The sequence below is a fragment of the Eleutherodactylus coqui genome, chromosome 1, assembly GCF_035609145.1.
Source record: "Eleutherodactylus coqui strain aEleCoq1 chromosome 1, aEleCoq1.hap1, whole genome shotgun sequence".
Taxonomy (NCBI): Eukaryota; Metazoa; Chordata; class Amphibia; order Anura; family Eleutherodactylidae; genus Eleutherodactylus; species Eleutherodactylus coqui.
Genome location: NC_089837.1, coordinates 96440787 through 96465025, shown reverse-complemented (window position 1 = coordinate 96465025; position 24239 = coordinate 96440787). Strand labels below are relative to the sequence as shown.

At 44.2% G+C, this 24239-nt stretch overlaps 1 protein-coding gene across 1 annotated transcript; it reads left to right on the top strand.

Annotated features, from left to right (window-relative positions):
* Nucleotides 1–1664: 1664 nt before the first annotated feature.
* On the top strand, nucleotides 1665–23582 carry LOC136610099 (uncharacterized). Its single transcript, XM_066589364.1, has 11 exons — nucleotides 1665–1693; nucleotides 5208–5404; nucleotides 5653–5805; nucleotides 6904–7052; nucleotides 7136–7276; nucleotides 9088–9227; nucleotides 10604–10714; nucleotides 11905–12040; nucleotides 12447–12553; nucleotides 13310–13425; nucleotides 23145–23582. Exons 2-11 carry the CDS (start codon nucleotides 5225–5227, stop codon nucleotides 23151–23153), a joined length of 1242 nt encoding a protein of 413 aa, XP_066445461.1. The 5' UTR covers nucleotides 1665–1693; nucleotides 5208–5224; the 3' UTR covers nucleotides 23154–23582.
* The last annotated feature ends 657 nt before the right edge of the window (nucleotides 23583–24239 follow it).

Genomic DNA, 24239 nt, shown 5'->3' with positions numbered 1-24239 from the left:
TGGGAAACCACCCGCAGTATGCCCCTGTTTGTGAGGTTTTCCTGCACAGACGGCTCCTGCAGCTTCCATTGAAGCCAATGAAAGCCGTCCGGTCCTGCGGCATACCCGCAGCTGTTAATGTGCCGTGCTGCAAGACCGCAGGAAAGCAGAAGTTTAAAAAAAGGTATGTACGTTGCACGCTGCCAGCATGCTGAGTACGTCAGCCGGGCAGAAGAAACAAGTTCCGGCCACAACGGAGGGGTGACCCACAGCGTCCAGATAAGTAAGTATAATCTATTTCTTGGCCAGGAGGCACCCGCTGCGAGATTCTGCACGGGGAATCCGTGCGGGCCCGAATTTTCCCGTGGGCATGAGGCCGTAAGCAAATACACAGGAATTCTGTGGCAAAATCTGCTTGTAAAACATGCAGATTGTGATGCAAACTTCTCCATACTGGCTTTTTGTAATTGAGCAGAACTGACATTCAGGAAAGTTGTAAGAAAGACGTGTTGGAGTGACACAATCAGCCATGTTCATTATAACGGGGGAAAAAAAGGGTTAGATTTTATTGACTTGACAGAAGTGGATAACTCAGCAGCGTATACGTTACATGGGGCACTCCTGTAATAAATGAATGCACAAGGTTAATTGTACACCAAGTAATAAACTATTGCTGTATTTTAGCCAAGCCAACAGACCTGCACCTCAGGTTGCAGTTGCCTGGCTGGCACCGTCTCCTGAGATCACCTTTAGAGATGAGCGAACGTACTCGTTTAGGGCGATTTCGCAATTGAGCACCGCTTTTTTCGAGTAACTGACTACTCGGGTGAAAAGATTTGGGGGGCGCCGGGGGGCGGCGTGGTGGAGCGGGGGGTAGCAGTGGGGAACAGGGGGGGAACTCTCTCTCTCTCCCCCCTCCCACTCCCCTCTGCAACCCCCCGCTCACCCCCGGCGCCCCCCGAATCTTTTCGCCCGCGTAGTTAGTTACTCGAAAAAAGCGCTGCTCGATTGCGAAATCACCCTTAACGAGTACGTTCGCTCATCTCTAATCACCTTTAATGCTCTCTTCTTCCTGAGCTTAGAGACCGATGCTGTCCCCTACCTCTTCCCGCTCAACATAATGCATGCTGGTTCTACAAACACAGAGGCTCCATTGCCACCCTACCGGCAAGTACAGAGATAACATCCCGTCACCTATCCTGAGGATAGGTCATCAATAGAGGTTGGACAGCCCCTTTAAGATCAGTGTACAGCAATCACAATACAACCGACAATATACTGTCAAATTCCTTTAATCAGGCATATGATAGTCCAGAAAGTCTGATAATGCCATAGAACTGTAATATATTGCAGAACTTCACAGGATTGAGATAGGATGACATTTTACTTGACTTTCTTCCTGAAGGTTCTCTGTTCTTACAAGTTTATACAGTTTTCCATGACTGTCCGATAGTCTGTAATATCAGGTGCTGTTATTTAGGAAAAGGTTTTAATGTATTAGGAAACTGGAGTTCAGTTCATTGAGCTTCACTTCAGTACTCGTCCGTGCATCAGGCATTCTCTATGCTGCTCCAATGACAAGACTTGGTGCCTGTCTACAGTGTCGAGGTGGGGCTGGGAACACATTCAAGCTGGACAGGGAAGTTTATAGGAACCATAGAAACTGCAACTCACTGCCAGACTTTGCCTACGCTGGACTTCCCTTCTATATCAGGTACTTTTTTTATCCTAACATAATCTTACTAAAATACTATAAGCCTCTCTTTCTATAGATTAAAAGGGGTTGTGTATGATATGTCTGAAAGTTATGTCCTATCCACAGGGTAGTGAACTCGGCAACCTCTGGCAGTTCCATTGAAATGAATGAAGTACTGCCCTCACCTTGGATAGGAAACAACTTTCAAATGTGGCACAAGCATGTAACTACACTGCTGGTAATTACCATATATACTTGAGTATAAGCCTAGTTTTTCAGCACTTTTTTTGTGCGGAAAAAGCCCCCCTTGGCTTATACTCGAGTCAGGGAAGGGTTAAAAAAAAACCCCTCTATACTCACCTCCCAGCCGGCGTCTGTGTCCCTGGCGGTAGTGCGGCAAGCTTCTTGAATTCCTGTGTTCCTGGCGGCGATGTGGCAAGCTGCTGGAAATCTCCCCGTTGTCATCCCCTGCCGTCCTTTCTGCTCGGCTCTGTCATCCCCCGCCGTCAACGCTGTGATTGGATCGAGCGACAGCCAATCACAGCCAGTGCTCTATCATTCACAGCCAATCGCAAGCTGCTTTAGAATTTTCCCCTCTGTCATCTCCCTGCCCGGCTTTCAAATCCCCCGCCGGCAGCGCTGTGTAAGTAAGCTCTGTCATTGGATCGGGTGCTAGCTGTGATTGGGTGGCACTCAATCCAATCACAGCGCTTACTTACACAGAGAGCAGAGAGGCCGGCAGGAATGACAGCAGGGAGAAATCACGCAGGTTGCCTCACAGACACAGATGCCGGCTGGGAGGGGAGTATGGAGGTTTTTTTTGTTACCCAGTGTATACTCGAGTATAGCTAGGCTTATACTCGAGTCAATAAATTTTACCATTTTTTTGTGGTAAAACATATTAACTCAGCTTATACTCGGGTGGGCTAATACTAGAGTACATACGGTAGTTTTATTTACAGTGTCCAGTTCAGTATAAATGGATAGGTCCGTCTATTCTAGTACAGTGAAACCTTGGCTTGCGAGTGCCTCAGCTTGCGTGCTTCTTGACTTGGGTGTAGCCTCTTCCCCGAATTTTTGCTCTGATTTAAGAGCAAAAACTCGAGTTTCTAGCCAGCTTCGCATTCCACGCGGGGAGTCCCTTCATCACTGAACACTGACAGCACTGTCACAGTGTTCAGTGACAAGGGAACTCCCTGCGGGGAGTCAAGAATCCACTGTCACAGCTGTGACAGCTGTGGCAGAGGATCGCAAAGCTCTCCTATTGGTTTCAATAGGGCTGCCGCAGCCGGCCGCCCGATTGAAAGCAATAGGATGCCGGCACCCCCGCAGTGAATTTCGGGGAAGGGCTTTAAATATAAGCCCTCCCCTGAAAATCATCCCTAGCTGTAGTAAAAAATAAAAAAAATATATATACTCCCCTCTCCGCTGCTGTTAGGACTCGTGTAGCCGCGTCTTTTTACTGCACTGCTCTGAAGATCTTTCATCAGGCAGGGATTTAAAATCCCTGCCTGCTGAAAAAGCTGTATCTGATTGGCTGAGCGTTTAGCCAATCACAGGCAGCACTCAGCCGTTCAATGAACGACAGCTGAGCGCTGCCTGTGATTGGTCACAGCGCTCAGCCAATCACAGGCAGTGCTCTGCCATTCATTGAATTCACAGGCAGCAGCAGTCCCATTTAAAGGAATGGCAGAACAGATTAATGCTGTTTCCATTCATTTCAATGGGGAAACTGGTTTTGACAAATGAATGTCTTGGGTTAAGAGCTTTATCATGGAAGGAATTAAACTCTTACCGCAAGGCACCACTGTATATTATTCTGGCATAGGTAGAGAATGTTACTAAGCTTTAGGCTGCTTTCACATATGAGAAATGCGGCATTGGTTCTGTTTTCCTGTTCTGTTTAGGGAGCAGGAAAGGGGAATCCCCTGGTTGAATGGGATCCGTCTTATGACAGAACTGAACAGCATCGAATGGACCCCATTGACTACAATGGGATCCGTTTGTCTTTCACTCAGCTGTCTGGCATATTATCGGGTGAAGAAGTGCTGCAAGAAGCTTTTTCTTCTGGTATTTTGTGCCAGATCTGTGACGAAAACTCCTGCACAGGAACCTCTGTTCGATGTGGAAGTGGCCCTACTGTAGTGACTCAGAGTTAAGGGGGACCCATAATGTTAAGTGTTTGTCCTATGCAATCGTATTGTTAGTGTCTTCTGTGTTATATGCATTTGATGTGTATTGCACCTCTGCAGCAATGAATGGGTTAATGTCTGGGTTATGTCTGAGAAATGTATCATGTTGTATGTCATGTAACTGTTTTATTCATATGTTGGTAAGGAAGTCAGGGAGAGAATGGATTCATTAAAGAAGTTATTGGAGTGAGGTTTGCAAGGGTGCCACACAGACACAGTCTGGTCCATGTGGTCCAGAATAGAAGAAGCTGAAAGATATCCATCAGCTTAGCCTGGGCCTACACTACCCAGGATGTGCCAGTGCCACTATCCGCACTGAGTAAAGGAGGAGCAGGACACCAGAGGAGTGTGCCATTACTGGTAGAGAGTAAAAAAGGAAAAGAGAGTTTGCTAGGAGCAGGATATCACAGATAAATGGGACTATGGATTGTCTGAATTATCCCGAGAGTCCTCCCTGTCACACCACCTTCTGAGAGTGTAAAGTGTTTTTTTTTCTGAACTATTACTGTTATTTGTTGGAATTAAGTAAACAGGCATTACCGATCGTTCCCGTTTGCTCAGAAAGCTCCCTGTGCGTGGACTACTTTATTTTCATCTCAAGATTCACCGCAGAGGATGGAACAGTGGCGTCACGAGTGACAAAGAACTGTAAGGTAACTGCTAGTTACTCTTTCTCTGTGACCTCCCCCAGCAGTAACTTGGACGGCTCCCAAACTATCCTCAGGGAAGGAGATGGTAGAGCCACCGTGACACAAATCCTTTATCTACCCCGCCATCTCCTCGGCTGTGGGCCCGCTCCTTGGATGCTGCACTACTTAACCTGGGGCAAAGATTCAGTTCAGTGACTTAGCTTTGTATCTAAATATCCTAGTTAACACAAAATGGCTCATTTGCACTTTCCCTTTCACTTAGCATCTAGGCCATATGTTCTGCCAGTCTCCTCTAGTGATATCTCAACCACAGCATAGGCGTCTAATCCAACCAGCCAGTAACCTACTGTAGACTGATGAGGGGCAAAAGCCTCGAAAGAACTTGGTCATATTTTACCACTGGAGAAGACTCTGGCTTTGGCTTATATATATTGACTAGTAGGAAAGCGGTCTTCTAATAAGTGGCGCTGCAGAGGCATTGCATCAGCATTTGCATACCAAATTTCCCAGTGGAGCATTGCATGGCCTTTTGAGTCTCTTCCCCCCCTGCTAGGAGTTCTCCATAATAAGAACCTGTACTTCTCTAGGCCAACTGCAATCTTTTACGCCTAGAACTGCTGTCATGCCTCCTGACACTAATCATGTAGTCTGTGTATTACCTCTCAAATAACATATTTTGATCTGTTGCAGAGCAAGGTAAAGTCACAATGCCTCAGAAAACCAAGAAGAAAGAGAAAGGGGCAAGAGTTAAAGCAGTAGATACATCGTCTTTGAAGAAACTCCTGAAAAGATATGAGAATCATTGTGCCCAATGTCAATCGTTTGTCAGCCCCACTATCACCCGTGGTCTCAAGAAATGTATCCAAGATGGGTCCAAATACCTCAGGGTAAGCCTGGGATTTACGATAATCAAAATCAAGAATGTAACTCAGCCCCTTCGGCTTTTTTGGACAACCACTTGAAATGAATTAGGGCACTGAGCAAATAGTCAATCATTTACATGACCTTTTTTAGATTCTGACCAAATTACTCATGAATTGTGATGACTTGAATGACTGATATTGTTACTTTTTTAGTTGCACTATTCTTATACATGATATGTAGACTTTGAATATTTTACTCTTTATTTCTGCAGATCATCCTGTCCGGTCCTGAGGGCTCTTCTGAAGGTTCTTCTCCAGTCTTATTAAGACCATTACTGATGACTATACGGGATGAGCGATATATGCATGCGACAGACTTGTGTTTATGGGGAGTTCCTCTCAGTAACCAGGATGTTGCCAGTCTTGTGCGTTTGTAGGTTACATGAATTGGGGAAAAGGAAAAAACACGTTCGGTATACTTATATTTTTATGATCTAAAACTATGAACATCATGGTAATCGCGGTATAACGCTCTATTGATTTCAATGGGGCCTTGCAGACATGCTCTCAATCAAGCACTTTCTAACGCCATGATTTTCGAGCGCTGTCTGCACTATTTTGCCGCTGTTAACGCACCTCATCACCCATCACAATGATGGGGTGCGTTAAAACCCGTTATTGAAGGCAGTAACAGTGTCCGAAAACAGCGGTAAAATCGCGGCAAGACGCCACGATCGAAACCGCAATATTTTGCCGACGGCATGTGTGAGAGTGGCCTTACTTGGGGTTATATGTTCAATTCATCGTCTATTTCTCAGCTTGTGTGATACTGTTACATGGAGTGTCCCAAAGTAACTGCCTAGAGGGGTACACAGACACTCCTGTCACAATTACTGATGATGATCACATAGCTCATTAAAAAAGGACATATAATAGCATAACGGTGCAAAAAATAGCAAAAGTTGGATTTATTGATCCATCACCAGCAGGAATGTTTCGACCTGTGGGTCTTTGTCAAACATAAGATGTAAGCATGTTTCGTTCATCATCTGAGATGTTGATGCCTGCTCCATTGATTTCCAAACTTATCTCTATACAGGAGTCACATGTTCTCCTTTAGGTCACACAGCTACAGTAGAGGAGATCACAGCTCATCCTCCTGACTGTTTATTTATTGTCTGTAGTTTATTTAGGTGAATATAGAAAGTAATGATAATTTAACTATCCCTCAGCAGGCAAAAATGGTATAGCCTGACGCATTGTGAGATAGATGTGAAACTAAAAACTCTCAGCCTCAAGATGGTGCTTGATAATCATCAGACAGGAGGCTACACTGCAAGGAAGTGGCTGGAATACATAAAGGAGACTTCCAGAGTGTGACAGGCAATCCGGTTAGGGGAGCAGGGGTGTAAAAATGTTTTAGCCGGAGTGGCCCTTTAATTTTTTGTCTAAATTGTAGGTCACTTAGATCCAGCGGCTGTCCGTTAACCACTTGTTACATATCCTTTCTCTTTTTCATGCAGGCGTTACTACTAGAGTTGAGAGGGAGAACTACATACCCGTTTATAAAACTGGAAGCTATAGATTGTGGGATTGATGTGTGGTCAGTAGAGAGGCTGGGGAAAGCTATTCAGTACAGCCAATTAACATCCATAACACTGGATCACAATCGGTAAGACAATGCCCTGCTGTACATACAGAATCCATGAATATATTGCAGTGGTCAGGACAGCACGCTGTTGTTTTTTTTATTAGATTCCGAGATGAAGGAATCCAGGCTCTTATTCAAGGTCTTGAAGGAAACCTGAAACTGGTGTCTCTCAGCCTATGTTACTGTAACCTGGGTCCTCCCAGTGGAGCAATACTTGGTAAACTTTTGGTACAATCCGCTGTCAGGTAATCTTTATGGAAGATTTGTTAATGTAATGCCACAGAATTTTATTAATTTAAATTTTTTGTTGTTGGTGTTAGCCGTTTAGTCATTCACGACCCCCGGCGACCCTAAAGGCAAGCTCCCTCCATGTTTTTTGGTTTTGTACTGCTTCAGCTGTGTGATCTCCATGCCAGTATCAGCTCTGACAGTATCAGCCATCGTGTTCTTTGGCAGCCAGGTCATCTTTTGCTACTGATCTGTCCAAGCATTATAGATATTTCTAGCGACTCTGCTCGCATTACATGGCCAAAATCCGTGAGTCTGAGTCGGGCCATCTTCCCCTCCAGTGATATACCGGGTCAGATACGATTCAGGACTTCTCTGTTTGTGACTCTTGCCATCCGCAGCAGCTTTCACCAGCACCACAGCTCCAACGCATCACTCCTCCTTCTATCAGCTTCCCTCGCGGTCCAGCTTTCACATCCATACATGGCTATGGGGAAAACCATGGTTTGCATTATCTTGCATTTAGTTACCATGCCGATAGCCCTACTTTTCCAGATTTTGAGCATGTTTAGCATCATGCTTTGCCCCAATGCCATCCTACGTTTTATCTTTGGCATAGATTCTCTATCTTGGTCAATTTTCGAACCAAGGAAGATGAAGTCTTGCACGCATTCTACAGCCTCGTTGTCAATTTTGATTTGAATTTGCCCATTTTTTGCAGTTGTCATCATTTTTGTCTTCTTTAAATTCAGGTAGAAGCCAATTTTTTCACTTTCAGTTTTAGGTCTCCTTCACACGGGTGGCACGGCATTGGCGTGAGAAAATCGCAGCGATATTGCATCGCTGCACCATGTGATATCGCTGCATCTTCCCGTGGCAATACCACAAGTCGCATGTGACGCTACAAAGTCGTGCGACTTTGTGGGGGGGGGGGGGCTTGAAATTAAAGCCCTTCCCCAAAAATAAGCTGCAACTAAAGGAAAAAAAAAAAAAGTATACATTACGTCTCCCGCGCTGTTCGGGGCACCGCCGCAGCTTCTCCCCAGGTCCCAGCCCTGATCTTCTTCTTCATCTTCTGGCCAGGGATTGAAAAATCCCCGGCTGCTGGAAGCGCTGGCTGTGATTGGCTGCCGCTTAGCCAATCAGCGCTAGTGCTCGAAGAATGGCTGTGATTGGTTCAAGAAGGCGCTTCCAGAAGGCGGGGATTTTTGAATCCCTGGCCAGAAGAGGAGAAGATCACTGCCGGGGACCCGGGGAGAAGATGCGGCCGGGCTGACAGCACGGGACAGGTGATGTATGTGTGTTTTTGGGGGGGTTTTTTGCAGCTAGGGCTTAAATTTTATCTTTGACAGTAGGATTCCCTACTTTTAAAGTTGCATCGCATCACACGAAAATCGCGTTTTTGTGCGATGCAATGCAACAGGGAGGAAGGCTCCATAGAGAAACATAGGCTACAAAACCTCACGATTCGCGTGCATATAGCAGGACCCGTGAGGTTTTTGTGTCATTTTGTAGCATGCTACAAAACATTGCACGTGTGAAGTAGCCCATAGGAAAGCATGGGCTTCTCATACATGCGATTTGTAGCATTGTAGCAACGCTACAAAATCGCGCTACTTTATCACCCGTGTGAACGAGGCCTTACAGCCACTTATTTATGTAGCACTTTATATGAAGGAAGGGTGAAATAATAGCTTCTGATTGGTCACTGCAGAATGCTATAGGCAGTTGAGTCAGCTATGAGCATTTATAGTGGTGGGTGTTCCACACAAATGTACAGTCCCAGGTAAGTTCAATGTCTTGCTAACTATCTTGTTTTGCAATGCAGTGAACTGTATCTCACTGGAAACTACTTGCAGTGCTCTGGGGCATTAGACCTAATTACTGCAGTAGCAGAATGCGCCCAGAAGCAAGCAACAGAAAAGCCACCTGAAGAGACAACTAGTCTGGCCCATCAGATTCTGGAAGGTAAAATGGAAGTTGTCTTCATCTAATAGAAGTCATGATATCTGAGTTTTGACATCATAAAGATTTAGATGTAGATATAAAGTTATTGTTCCTCTGATAACGTTCAGAGTTAGCTTGTTAATAACTCTGAATGTAATTCCATAATTGGATATGGCTATTATTAATAGGAGAGTACGAGCTATAGAAAGCATATGTCTTGACAAGTCATTTCACCCACCCACAGCCCTCAGTTCTGTGCCAATTACGAATTGAGCTGTAGACGTGAGTGATCTGCCTGGGTACTGTGAATGTGTTACCTGTCAACTCCATTAAAAAGACTAGTTGTTAGCCTTTGTACCTTCGTGTGTGGTGGATGACTCCTTTCAAGTCTATAGTAGTAAGCAAAATGGCGGATGTTAAGAAAATTGTAGATCAATGTATCAGGTAATTGTTTTTTTATTGGATTGTAGACTAGAAGGATATAGCATGATACTAGTATAAGCAGTGAAGGGGTTAAACGAAACCTTTTTATAGCCGTACATGGTACTGGAGAGGCAGAGAGAAGATAAGAGTCTCCCAGACCCCTCCCCTTGCATTCCTTTTTACTGAATTCATAACCATTTCATTGTATGTTATAGTTACACTTTAAAAAGTGTAACTTATGTTAATCATTTAGTAGTACCCTATCATGTATTATTATTAATCTTGGAGGTATGTACTTTTCCTGTGATGTCATTTATGGTATATAAACCACATACACCTTAGAATAAATTAGAAATCATCTGCAATAAGGCTGGTGTGATATGTATTTCTCCTGGGTCCCAGACTTCTACATGAAATCTGGGAATGTCTTCTCTTTGATAAACACATAAATTCTCCCTACAGCGGAGCCGGCAGCCACCTCACCTTGCAGAAGTCAACACATGGACCCTTGTTTTCCTATTGATGGCCCCAGAAAGACAGATTTAGGCATACTATCTAAATCACATTAGTAGTCGATGTTAAATGTTTGTTGAGATTTGCAGGCTGAAAAACTAAATGGACAATATACTGTGTGGTTGAAGGAGTCTTCCAAGACCCCCACAACTTTTATGAAAGCCATAGATTGTTATAAAACCATAAAAGAAGCATAACTCATCTGTTAAATTTGTTGCTGTTGCAGCACTGCAGCTCCGGACCTTCTGCAGGTCTTTGTTTTACAGCACTGCAGCAATGACATCAACTATCTATGTAACCACTGAGGCAGGCTGTGGTTGGCTGCGATGGTCACATGGGTAGTCAGTGAGTTATGCTTCGTTTTTGGTTTTATAACAATCCATGGCTTTCATTAAATATAATAAGGTCTCGGAAAACCCCTCTAATTTAATGCAACTCTGTGTTCTGTGTTTTTTGAGCAGCACAAGAACAATCTGGTATTCAAACAATGGTCTCCGGAGAGCCAACAGCAATGGAAAGATCTGCAATATCACCTGACAAAAGTTCAAACAAGCGGAAACGCAAGAAAAGGGGTAAATGTTTACAGCCTTCTCAACATTTTGAGCACTGAATGGAACCCACACAAGTATGGGAAAAAACATACAGACCTCATGGAGATGTTACTCTAGATAGGCATGGACCCAAAAGGTGGCCAAAATACTTCAGCAGCTGTTGATTGAACAGCTATTTCTTTGGCTCTCAGTTTGCATGTGCTCACAATGGGAAGAGAGAAGTAAGTTATTGCTAGACACTTATGGCTTATCTCCCTTGGGAACGAAAGGATCGGACACGTTAAATTCAACGTTCCAGTCCCCCATCCTGATGTCTACCGAGCATCTAAAGTACAGATGGTCAGCTATTCCTGTCTAAGGTATATGGAGGTACAGGAGGAGATAACTTGGCTGAAATTTTATTATAAACCACAGGGGTGACATCAGCTTTTGTGCTGCATGTTTACCTCATTCCACAATGGAGATGGGAAAGAGAGCTGGGTATATGTGTTGTACTCAATATTGTCTGATATTAAGTAAGCTACACCTTTGACTACACCTAAAACCACTTCTGATCATACTTATAGGGGGAAATTAACAGTACTTATATACGTGTACTAGTGCTCATAGTCCTATTCTCATAGTAGTGCAAACCATGCTAGACTGCCTGTACTGTCCATTGTACCAGCCTCACATTAAAGTGCCACACATTTGCCTGTTCCATGCATCTTCCTCATCCAAGGTCAGCAGATAGGTAATTACTTGCAAACAGCCAATAAATGACTGTTGAGCATAGCCTTCTCTTTCCATATTGATTACCGTCATTACAGAATTGCGCAGTCTCAACTCTTTTGCTGTGACACAGTAGGCCCATACACATAATTGTTGGCAGTTCCTGGATTTAATGTATATAAGGGAAGGCGGGAGATCATTGCTCCACCTAGAGATGAGCGGCAAGAGATGTGACTTTGAACAATAAGTCCAGAGCATTATTGCAATAAGCTTGCACACGCTGCAAATTACTGTTTGCAGGTTTATAGGGTTCTAGAAGAGATTACTTCCATTGATATATGTCAGCGGAGTTTATCCAACTTTAATGCAGGTATGAATACAATATCTATCAAAATGCTTTCTCCATACTTTCACGGAAAGGCTGAAAAAGTTTTTGTATGTTATTCTTCCAAACTGATATAGCTTTATATTACAGTAATATCAAATGTTTACCTTGTCAGGGAGAAAGAAAAAGGATAAATCTGCACCTCCTCCTGGGCCCTGGGTGAGCAAGCTGCACATGGCCAACAATGGTATCGATGCAAGAGGGAAAGAGGGGGAGACAGGGGTGCTGGAGTTTTCACAGTTACTGAGTAGGTAAGTACTGTCCCAAAGAGGAACCTATGAAGGAACACTTCCAGCCAAGTACTATTCATATGAATAGTACCAATGTATAGGTTTGGTTGGTCCATGAATTTGGGACAAGCATGCTTTGTCGTATGTCACCATAAATGAAACCTCTGATGCTGCATGAATGTTCAACCAAGACTTAGAGAACTATTAGCTATGTCAAGGAAGAAAAGAGACAGTCATTCTGATTACATTTTAATTTCTGAAAAGCCAGATATCACTTTATAAACCCTTTTCCCATTGTCATTCATTTTAACTTACGATTTGGATGAAAGATAGGGAAAAGCGAAGAAGAGGACCCACAGGGCTTGCTGGAGTAAACAAGATTTTGTAGGTTCATGCAGAGTCAATCTATATTTTGTTTGTTTTCCAGTCTTATCCGCTATTCTGTGCAGCTTTCTGAACTTGACCTTGATGATAATTGCCTGGGAGAACTACCAGCCACTGACATCTTGGAGGCTCTAACAGAGAGAAATCAAGGTAAGTAAGGGTTCTTACTGCTACAGACTGTGAGTGTGGACCCACCGTGCCAACCTACCGCTTAGGCTTGGCAGCTGACCCTCGGCGGGGTAGGCGCCCTAACACAGACGGCCTCACGGTCTCCCTCTTGGGTCTGACTATCCCTGATAGGACTCAGGACAAGGCAATGCAAACCACAGAGGCGGGAATTATACAGGGGCATGAAGGCAATAAACAAGCACCCACAGACAAGAGAAATATCAACTTTCCGTTATCTTGGTTTCTATTCCTCAGTTTTCCTCATTTTAGGAGGGTTCTTTACTGTAAGAGCAGTAAGACTATGGAACTCTCTGCCTGAGAATGGCAAAATTCCCAGAAAGGTTCAAGAGGGGCCTGGATGCCTTTCTTGAGTGTAATAATGTTACAAGTTAGAGTCATTAGATTAATGGAGAAGGGCCATTGCCTTAAGGATTTATTCTGATCACCAAATTTGGATTGATGAGGGAATTTTTCCCAAAGATGAGGAAAATTGGTGTTTGCCCCATGAAAGTTCTTGTCCTTCTTCTGAATCAACATTACAGGATAGTAGGTTGAAATATGGAAGGATGTATATATGTATTTTTTGCCTTACCAACTATGTGTCATCCTACAAATCATTATTGGTCCAGCGATCAAAATAATTCATGCATTCCATGAAATTCATTTTTATGGTGTCATAAACTGTCAATGGCATATGGCACTCTCTAAGTTAAGATTTCTGTTTTACTATCCTACCAGGAAAATTACCACGCTTGAAAATTAAAGTAACAGCCCAGATTTCACCAGTTACATTTAAAGCTATCTTAAAGCAGAGCGGGAAATTGAAGACCTCAAAAAAGAAGAGAAGAAGAAAGGTAGAATTATGATTTTCCAATAATTTAGTTCAATTTAAGTTTACTTATCAAATAGTAGAACATATTTTTATATATCACTTACGAATGTGCTTAAGTTGTTCTTGTATCTGATCAGATGTCTGGTTTCACAACAATAGTTCAATTATAATTTAACTAGTTCTTCAATTTCTTCCTGTAGCCATTTAATGGGAACCCTCATCTAACTGCTTACATGTGTTAGTGCAATAGAGCGCTACAGGTATATTCTTCTGTTCCATATCAGGGTGAAGTATGAGCTGCTCAGAGAATCACAGGTCACACAGCATTTGTGTAAATCATGAATTATTCAGTTTATTTGTTAACAAGCCGAAGTATTTATTGTTCTTTTAGATAAATACATTGAAAACAAGGCTAAAGGACAGTTAGGTTATACATATGCATAACTTATTACAATTCTCTATTATTGGTTACTAATACTCAGCACGTGCAGTGGCGTCGGTTTCCGATAAGAGATCCTTTCTGGTCACGTGCTGTTTGCTACCTGCCTGAAATTGTTAATTGGTAATCTATAAGCATCCCTGAGTTTAGTTAATATTTACATAGTTAAATATATGTATAGAAGATCAAACTGAGAACTCTTCATCATCTGTTGTACTTTGCTAAGCAGAGTACATTTCTTTTTTAATTCTTTATTTTGTCATTTTCAATTTCCATTTCCATGTTTATCACAGTGTCATTCAACGAAAAGCGTTTTCTTTAAACATTTTACAACCTTTAAACTAACCAAGTTCTGGTAACCTGGGGACACCTCATCCGCCTCTTGTTACTTTATCTGTGGTCTATTAACTAGAATGAACATTTTCTACGTTGTGTGCTTGAACCATTAATACTTCCCACTTCACTGTTATGTGTAGAGTATCATATGGTCCAAGAACTGTCATTTAAGCTTGAACGTAGTAGGAAAACAACCTGACATTTAAGGAAGGGGGGTAGGAATGAAGGGGAGGGAGAGTGGTGGTGGTGGTGGGGGAAAGTGCGGTATGTTACGTGCGTAGCAATTGCCGGTATTCCTCTGAGCTCTGAAACATTATCCAGTGGGACCAAGTCTTCCTAAATTTCTCCTGTCGCCCTTTGAGGGACGCTGTAAGGTCCTCCATCTCCATAATCCGGTTCACTGTGCTAAGCCATAGGCCCAGTGTGGGCGGGGCTGTCTGCCTCCAAAGTCTGGGGATGCAAGATCTCGCTGCACTCACCAAGTAGCACGTCAATGAGTTTTTGTACATTGCTAGTGGTATATCGCTGTGATGCAGGAGAAAGAATGTGGGGACCCTTGGAAGCAACCGGTCTGTAAACTTTGACGTAATCCGCCAAACCTCCGACCAGAAGCCTGCCAGGTCCCAGAACACGTGCAGCAGTGTACCTTGTCCAGTGCCACATCTCCAACATAGATGTGAGACCAAGGGGAATAATGCGTTTAGGAAGGAGGGTACCCTATACCATCGCGAGAGAATCTTAAATCCTGATTCTTGTATGTTGCTAGAGATTGATGAGGAGTGTGCGATTGTGAATATTCTCTCCCTTTCTTCAGGGGAGAATGTAATCCCGAGTTCCGTCTCCCACTTCTGTATGTATCCTGGTGGTGGCGCTTCCGACTGTGTGTTGCGTATGTTGTATATCCTTGATAGCGTATGTCTGGAGGGACCTTCTTCGTTACAGATGAATTCGTATTGTGTTTTCGGGCGCGTGAATGTGTTGGGTCGGGGGAGAGATAAAAGGAAGTGCCTTAATTGGAGAGTTTGCCACAGTGTCAATTGTGCTTTGTCTGCCATTTCTAGTAAGGCACCCGTCGATAGCCATTGGCCATCTTGTAAGAAATGTTCTGCTCGGTACACGCCCTCCGAAAACCAACTTTTGAAAGCCCGCTCTTCTACGCCTGGGGAGAAGGAGGGATTACCCAGGATTGGGAACATTAGGAATGGCTTAGGTGATATGTTCGCCCTGGGGTACATTTGCGCCGCTATTGATAGTGTGGGGCCGATTGTGGGGTGTTGGGTTATTTCCGGGGGGGTCTTCTCTTGCGTCCAAGGTAGCACTACAAGTGGTGTGGGGGTGTGATGTTGCTCTATGTTTACCCATTGTTTAATTGTTGAGTGTCTGTGCCAGTCAATAATATGTGTTAAGTGTGCTGCTTGGTAGTATCTTTTAAAGTTGGGGAGGCCTATACCCCCCTCATTCTTTGGTCTGGAGAGCGTGTTCCTTGCTATCCGGGTAGGTTTATCTGCCCAGACAAACTTGGTCATCAGAGAGTCCAGGTTTTGGACAAACTGTTTTGGGATTCGTATGGGGAGGGCCTGAAGCAGGTATAGCACCCTTGGGAGGATATTAATTTTAATTATTGCCCCTCTACCAAAAAAGGCCCTTTGACCAGGAGCTGAGGTCTTGCCTTATTCTACTTAGAAGTGTTGGAAAGTTCGCCGCGTATAATCCCTCAGTTTCGGGCGTCAATTTGATGCCAAGATATTGTATATGGTCTCGCGCCCATATGAAAGGGAAAGAATCTCGGAGCTCAGATACTAAGGTCTGTGGTAGGTATATGTTGAGCGCTGCTGACTTGTTATAGTTGATTTTAAAGTTCGATATAGCAGAGTATTGGTTAATTTCTGCTAGCAAGTTAGGTAGGGATATTCTTGGGTTTGCGACAAAAAATAGGAGATCGTCCGCATATGCTGCAATCTTGTGCTCTGTGTTAGACAGCTTGATTCCCTTTACGTCGGGGTTAGCGCGGATATGTCCCAGCAGCGGTTCCAGACAGAGGACAAAAATCAGGGTTGACAGTGGGCAACCCTGTCTAGTACTGTTGCCAATCGTAAATGGCGAGGAGAGCTGACCATTCACTCTGACAGAGGCCGTTGGGTTGGAATATAGGCTCTTCAGCCATGAGATCATGTTTGGCCCGACTCCCGTGTGGGACATCGTAGCAAATATGAAGTCCCAGTCTACTCTGTCAAAGGCTTTGTCCACATCTGTAGATAACAGACAGATGGGGAGTGAGCTTTTTTTTGTTATGTTGATCAAGTTTATTGTTTTCGTTGTATTGTCCCTAGCCTCTCTTAGTGGGACAAAGCCTACCTGATCTTTGTGAATCAGGGCTTGTAAGAATGGGGAGATTCTGCTGGCTAATATTTTAGAGAACAATTTCAAATCCGCGTTTAGTAATGAGATAGGGCGGTAGCTCTGGCATTGCGATGGATCCTTCCCTTCTTTTGGGATTACAGTTATGTGGGCTTTTAGGGTGTCTCTCTGCAGTTTATTTCCTGTTGTAATGGCATTGAAGGCCTGGATGAAGTGGGGAGATAGAATTGACGCATATTTTTTATAGTAGGTGAGAGTGAGCCCGTCGGGTCCCGGCGCCTTCCCTGTTTTGGAGTCTGACAGGGCCCCTGTTAATTCTTCTGGCATGATTGGAGATTCCATTGCGCTAATGGCCTCCTGTGAGAATTTGGCTAGGTTTGAGCGTTGGAGGTAGTCTACCATCTTCGCCTTTCTAGCTATCTTTTCTTGGTCTGGCATTGAGGGGGCCAGATTGTATAAGGCGTGGTAGTAGTCTCTGAATGCTTCTGCTATCTGTTGGGGGGTGTTTCGTACTTGACCATTAGTATTTGTAATGTGCGGTACATATGTCTTGGATCTGGTGTCACGGAGAGCGCGGGCGAGTGTACGACTGGGTTTGTCTCCGAACTCAAAAAAGTGACGTCTACATTTTACTAAGTTCGCCTTTGCATGACTTAGGCAGAGTGAGCGTACCTTCTCCCTGAGTTGCGTCAGTTCTGCTCCCCTATCGTCTCCCTGAGGGGTTTTATGGATAAGTTCTAGGGTTCTGATTTGGGAGAGCAATCCCCTGAGCTGAGCACTCCGCTCCTTTTTGAGACGAGAGCCAAGGCTAACGCATACACCTCGGATGACACATTTGTGTGCCTCCCATGTTGTTAACGGGTCTACATCTGAGGTATTGTTATGGTCAAAGTACTCTTGTAGTGCCTTGCTGATTTCTTCAGAGGTGGTTGGATCACTGATTAGGGATTTATTTAATCTCCAGTGCCATATTCTGTTGTGTATGGATGGGAGTGCTAGGGATAAGGTAATCATGGCGTGGTCCGAGACTGTTATATTATCTGTCTGCCGAGACCAGGGTGGACAAGGTCGAATGGTGTATGAGAAAATAATCTATTCTGGAGTAAGAGTTATGTGGTGCTGAGAAGCACATGTAGTCTCTGGTAGTGGGGTGTACGATCCTCCATGCATCAACTAGTTGGTGTTTATGGAGTGTTTTCCGGATCCTGCGGTGTGTCGCTAATGGTAGACTGCTACTGCTTCTAGATGTGTCTATGTGTGGGTCTAAGGTGATATTGAAATCTCCCCCTAGTATCAGGGTGCCCTTCTTGAATTCCTCTAAGTCCTTCAGGGTCCTTTCCAAAAAGGTCACCTGGTTGGAGTTAGGGAGATACACTGTTGCTAGTGTGACCTGTGCATTGGCTAGCTTACCCTTAAGAAAGGGGTATCTGCCTCCTGGATCACAGCGCATCTCCACATGCTCCCATGGCACCGAGTTGACGATGAGGATAGAGACTCCCTTTGATTTGGACTCGTGATTCGTGCCATGGTAAGTGTTCGGGAACCTGGCATCTGAGAACTTCGGGAGTGCGTCTGTCCGGAAGTGCGTCTCCTGGACGAAGGCCACCTGTGCTCTTCTTTTCCACAGAAGATGGAGGATGGAGGACCTTTTCTCCGGGGTGTTCAGTCTCTGTACATTAAGAGAAACAACCGTAAAGTTAGCGGGGCGGGAGACCATGTTTGCTCGGATGGAATAGAGTTGTGGTACTCCTGGAGCGTAAGAGTGCGTGTTGGAAAGGGGGAGTAGGTAGGGAGGAAAGTGCGGGGACACAGGAGGGGAGGGATGGACTCACAGGGGTGTAGACAGACACCGAAAGTAGCTGTTTAAATACCCTTGGGGTCCGTGCTAGCTATACGCTAGTATCTATAAACTAGTCAGAGGGTCTGTTCCCCCAAACTTGGGGGTTTAATCAGAGCCTCTGAAGCCCTACTTGGGGAACATGAGACTGCGTAGGGTCTGCAAGGGCGCTCTTGGACTCAAAGCGTGTTTAAACGGTTAACAGAATAACTGTTCCTATTCTATTAGTTGTTCAACCGCGAACTGCATAAACATTCGGCTTGTCCGCTTAGCCGCATATTGCAATGTCTGTTCTGAAAGGGAACAAAGAATATTAAGACAGAAGAGAAGAAAGGAGAAATAAATGATTGTGGTTATAGTGGAGAGCCGGCCGCTCCGTTAACTTTCTTGAGAGTTCGAAGGTATAGGCTTGTCAGGTCCAGTAGTGTTGTTAGGTGGTGTCCTGTGTCCTTGAGCGGTATCAGGAAGATCGTGGCCTAGTCTGGCATTGAAGACCAGGTGTTTGAGACCCCCAATGTTCAGGTCCCCTACGCATTGGGGGGGATTGGGTCCATTGGGGCAGTCCAGTCCGGGATCGGGACCGCCGGTACCTCCAGGAAGTTGAATGCCCCTTCAAGGTCTGAGGGAGATCTGACCGTAAAGGTACGGCCACGCTTGTGTAAAATCAGGTGGAACGGGTGTCCCCATCTGTATGTCGCATCTGTTCTACGAGCCGCATCTAGTAATGGGCGGATTATTCTCCGACTGTTAAGTGTTAATCTTGAGACGTCCGGTAGGATTGTGATCTCTGCCCCGTTGAATCTGACTGTTCCCTGTTCCCATGCAAGTCGCTGGATCTCCTCTTTCTGTCTGTAGAAGTGTATGCGACAGATGACGTCTCTGGGGACATTGGGGTTCCGCGGCTTCCCGCCCATCAGACGGTGTACTCTGTCCATTTCTATTACTCTGTTTTCCAGGCGTTGCAGCAGTTTGTTAAAGATGGACGTTACACATTCGTATAGCGCATCTGGGGGTACGTCCTCAGGGATACCTCTTAATTTTAGGTTGTTGCGGTGGCCCCTGTTCTCTATGTCATCTAAGTGAAAAGTAAGATCTCTAAGCTGCTTCTGTTGCTTTTCTATTGTGAGGGATAGTTGTTGAAAGTCCATAGATGACACCATCGGGGTCTGTTCTAGTGTGGTATGTATGCAGTGGTTAACTGCAGATATGGCTCTCTCATGTTTGTCTTCAATGCGTTGAAGTTGCAGTTCTAGGTCTGTCTTTGTCGGTAGGGCACAGACCATGGTCCACAGGGCTTGCACGGTTTTGGAGTCGTCTGATGGCGGCTCTGGGGGTCTCTGTATTGGGCCATTTTTAGGTGGTAATGGGGCCCCTGTACATGTGAGAGTGGATTCGTCGGCGAGGTTATCCCCCGGGAGAGCTGTCCTGTAATGTGCATGGGTCTCTGTGTCTCCCTTAGGTGTATCTGGAGTGTCTGTGGGGGCCCATGTGGGCTGCTGCATCATACCTTTCAGTCTGCTCTCTCCTTCCCCTTTGCTGTTAATCAGGACTGGGGTGGTATCGGGGCTCTGTCTGGCTGTGCTGGGAGCTGGTGCAGTGTTGGATCCTGCTGCAGCCTCCGGAGCCAGTGCCTTTTCTCCTGCACTACCCCTACCAGATGAGCGCGGGGTTCCATGTGAGCGCGGGCTTCCTGCTTCTCCTCCGCTCTGCAGTGTCGGCTCCATGTGGCTTCCCGGCGCCATGCCGGCCAGGGGACTCCTTCCTGCAGTAGCTGTTGCGGCGCCCACGCCGTGAAGATAGCGGCGCAGCGGGGTCCCGCTGGGTGGAGGGGGGTCTCCCCTCCGCTTTCCTCCTTTCTTCATCATCCTGCCGGTGAGTGGTGTCTGGTTGTCGGCAATCTGTTCGTTGGCGGCCGCGGAACTGAGAGCCATGCGTCCTCACTCTCCCATAGCTTGGCCACGCCCCGAGTACATTTCTAATACATAGTTCATCTTTAGTCAGCTGTCTTCCCTTGACCGCACACTTGTGTGCATGAAGGTTAATTGGAGCCTTCTTCTTCAGGCCTTGTAATCTTCTGATTGTCCTATTCTTCTGAAAACATATGTGAATACGTGAAACTGATGGAAATCTGTCCAAGTCACATAATGATCACAGAGCTGTGCATCTCTATACAGTTCAGCTATCAAAGCGCTCTCTTGTAAGTTATCAATGACGGTTCCCATAGAGTTAAAACAAATTATAGCAAAGGGGAGAATTCTACATAGCAGATGGCCATACTTACTCATAAGATGGCATTTAAATACAAAACAAGTTAAGGCACCACTTTCCAATGGCATGCGGAACAGGCAAGATACATATGGAGGAGCCTGCCTAGGTGCACAATACTGATGAACAACTATTCACACCTACTACACAATGGGGTGGTGGTGGTGGTGGTGGGGGGGACCGCTTAGTTTTATTCACACATAAATAAGTTCTGGAAAGAGGCTCAGCCACACAGATACATGTAGTACACCATGCAGGCTTATAGCCTATTATTGACGCCACTATTTAATCTAGCAGTACTGTATTGTAGTGGACTACAATAGTGGAGACTGCCTAGTCTGTCTCAGCATTTTAAAGCTAGACCACTTACTGTAAAAGTAACAATAAATATGAGGTATTAGGTAATACTTTGGCCAAAAAATGTAAACTTGCAATCCATATAAAGGGTCTTTATTATCTTGCAAGTTCCTGCTCTAACACTACTTTCAACATTACTTAAAGACCAGATTGGCAGCACTACCCCAGTAGTTATCCCCGTGGTGCAGAATTCTTATGTAGCACCATCACAACCTCCAATATCGACCAAACCTCAAAAAATAAGATTCCACCCACTGCTTGAATTTGCAAGAATTTGTGAATGCTTTTATTACAGATGTTCATGGTATATCCAAGCAATGTTTCTGGCAATATAGCCCTTTTATCAAGCCAGGAGTGAAACCATCAGGATCTGGTGAAGAATAAAAGGATAGTAAATTCCAGCAGTGACTTTAGATCCCTCTTCACTACCATCCAGTATCATCCAGTAGATTCAGCCACCCACTCTTCCAGGAATTCTCCTTTTATTTTATTTTGAACATCTGTAACAAAAGCATTTACTAACTCCTGTAAATTCAAGAAGTGTGTGTAACCCTATTTTTGGAGTTTTGGTCACTACAACGTTCTACACCATCATTGTATGTAAACATGTATGTATGGCACCACTTCCCAGCAGCATGCGGAACAGTATTTTGCTGTACTTTGTTTTTTATGTTGACGTAGAAAGTAGTGTTATTGTGGTGACTTGCAAGATAATGAGGACCCTTGACGTGGGTTGTGAGCTTGCATATTTTGGCTAAAGTGTTAATAACTAATACCTTGTACCATCTGTTATTTTTGCAGTAAGCGGTCTGACTTTAAAATGCTGAGAGAGACCAGGATATCTCCAAGATAGTTGTCCACTTCTAGAGTATAAGGCAGCCTGCTGGACTGAAAAGTGGTGTCACTAATAGGCTATAAGCCTGCATAGTGCACTACTTATATCTGTGTTATTGACACCCTCTACATGCCTTATTTATGCGCAAATAATACTAAGTAGCCATCCCCTTCAATGTGTGGTAGGCTTATAAGTGGTTGGTCATCAGTATTTTGCACCTTGGCAAGCTCCTTCATGTATATTTTGCCTGTTCAGCATGCTGCTGGGAAAAGTGGTGCACTCACTTGCCCGTGTGTGTGTATGTATATATATATATATACCATATTATCAGTAAGGATGATCGCCTGCTATGTTTTTCCCATTGAATAACTGCAGACAGAGATCGTGAAATTGTGAGGAATTGACACAGTGAATTAAAAAAATAGGTGTCTTTTTAATGTCTTGCTCCAGTGAAACAAACATCTTATTGTATAAAACTAGGTAAACAAATTAATAAAATCATAAAACATTATTTAAAGCATCAATGTAACAACTAGTAGCCACATTTCTTGGGGAAAAAAAGTGCAAATTTCGTCAGGAGATGCTGATACAAGTTCATGACAATGACACTTTAATTCTACTTCTTCGATCAGATATTCAGAAGAGGAATATTTTTTGGTGCAGTAACTCTATAATTGTTAATATACAGCGGCACCTTCTGCCAAGACAAACTCCTGTAGTGGTGCTGCTTCTAAAATAGGTACAATGTAGCATATGCAAAAATAAACTAATGCCGGTATTAGAGAGATTATGTGAAACTTTGAAGTTATATTTTGCCTTCGCTTTCCTCTCAATGTTAAACCTACATTGGGATTAAACTACGGTCCACCCTCTTCTTCACTATCTTCCCTCAGCGCAGGTTGCTATGGGCTGGAAGTTGTATGGAGTTAACTTTAGCCGTACACAAACAAATGTCTAAGAATTCTGTTTTTCCAAAGAAAAACAAAAAGAATTATGTCTCCCAAAGTGGCTGATTGCATTTTTCGAAGGTAACGTAGAGCTCTCGTGTCTTTGTTTAATCTCCACTGAGTAATAAAGTGAAGAACAGTTTGTGCCCGACGAGGGACTTAGAATGTGTGAGCAAGAATAACGCAGGGACAAGCTACACATCTGGATGACCCAACTGGGGGCAAATATGAGGTGGAGACTCGGAAGCGCCAATCCAAATACTCGCATTGTACATGCTTATAAATAGAACTATTTGGCTTCTGCCGAATTGGTAAACGGCCAGCAATAATTTATCTTATTTATTATGACATTTTATGTGATCCACAGAAAAACTAAGTGAAGCAAACATCACCAAGCAGAGTGTGAACAAACAAGCATTGAGCTAAATGACGGGTACAGGAAGATTTGTGATAATACGATCAACTTCTCTACCCCAGACAAGCAATAGGACCAAGTTCAGAAACCTGAACCCTGGCTGTACTGACTGGTAGCCAACCCAGAAATGTTCCCAGCCACCCCTTCTAATCCATCTACTGTACCACAGCTTTATAATTTACAGATCAGTAAGTGGTTTGCTATTATGGCTACATGTGTTAATGACAGAGATATGTAACTTTTTGATTAACATACTAGTGTGAGCTCATTACATTGCAGCAATGCCCTATACTGTGGAAGAACCATCGGCCTACTTCACGATAATGGCTCAAGTATCGGAGCACATGGAATAATGCCATGAATTACCCCATCTGCTCTGTAAATAAGTGGGGGTGAGAGGCAGCTCCCTTGACGAAGCTGCTTTGCAACAATATGTGTGGGCCTTTTTTCTGCCGGATTGATTGTTTGATTGCTGCTGCTATTGCAGTATTGCAAATAAGAAAGATGGAAAAATACCTCTACAGCGCCATCTATTGGATGGCAGCATTCCTTCAATTCAAAGTGACTTTATGACAAGTCTGCAATGATTGGGAATACTAAACCAAGCTAGAAACCATGCACAGACAGACTTTTTATAAGGTCACTTTGAATTGAAAGAATGCTGCCATCCAATAGATGGCGCTGTAGAGGTATTTTTCCATCTTTCTTATTTGCATAAATTTCCCAGAGGAGCATTGCCTTATAAGTCTCCTTACTTAGTTTTTAGGTGTCCCCACACCCCTTCTGGGTGCTCTCCTTGGAGAGACTATACCATCCCCTGATCCACTCACCTCCTAGGTGTTTCCACATACTTTTTGGGTGCTCTCCTTAAGGATAAACGACACCGCTTCTGACCTATTGCAGTATTGACTTGCAAATACCACTTAGAGTTCCATTTGGGTCTCTTTAGCTATTTTTTAAAATTTTCAATACCACATCATGTAGGCTGGGATTTCATCTGCTTGTTCAATACTATCCTACCAAAGGTATTTGGACACCCCTATTAGT

Bases quoted from the DNA above. Each gene is read 5' to 3' on its own strand.
- LOC136610099 (XM_066589364.1), top strand. From the start codon at position 5,225: ATGCCTCAGAAAACCAAGAAGAAAGAGAAAGGGGCAAGAGTTAAAGCA. The intron at 7,277-9,087 runs GTAATCTTTATG...TTTGCAATGCAG, and splicing joins TTGGTACAATCCGCTGTCAG to TGAACTGTATCTCACTGGAA. The intron at 9,228-10,603 runs GTAAAATGGAAG...TTTTTTGAGCAG, and splicing joins GGCCCATCAGATTCTGGAAG to CACAAGAACAATCTGGTATT.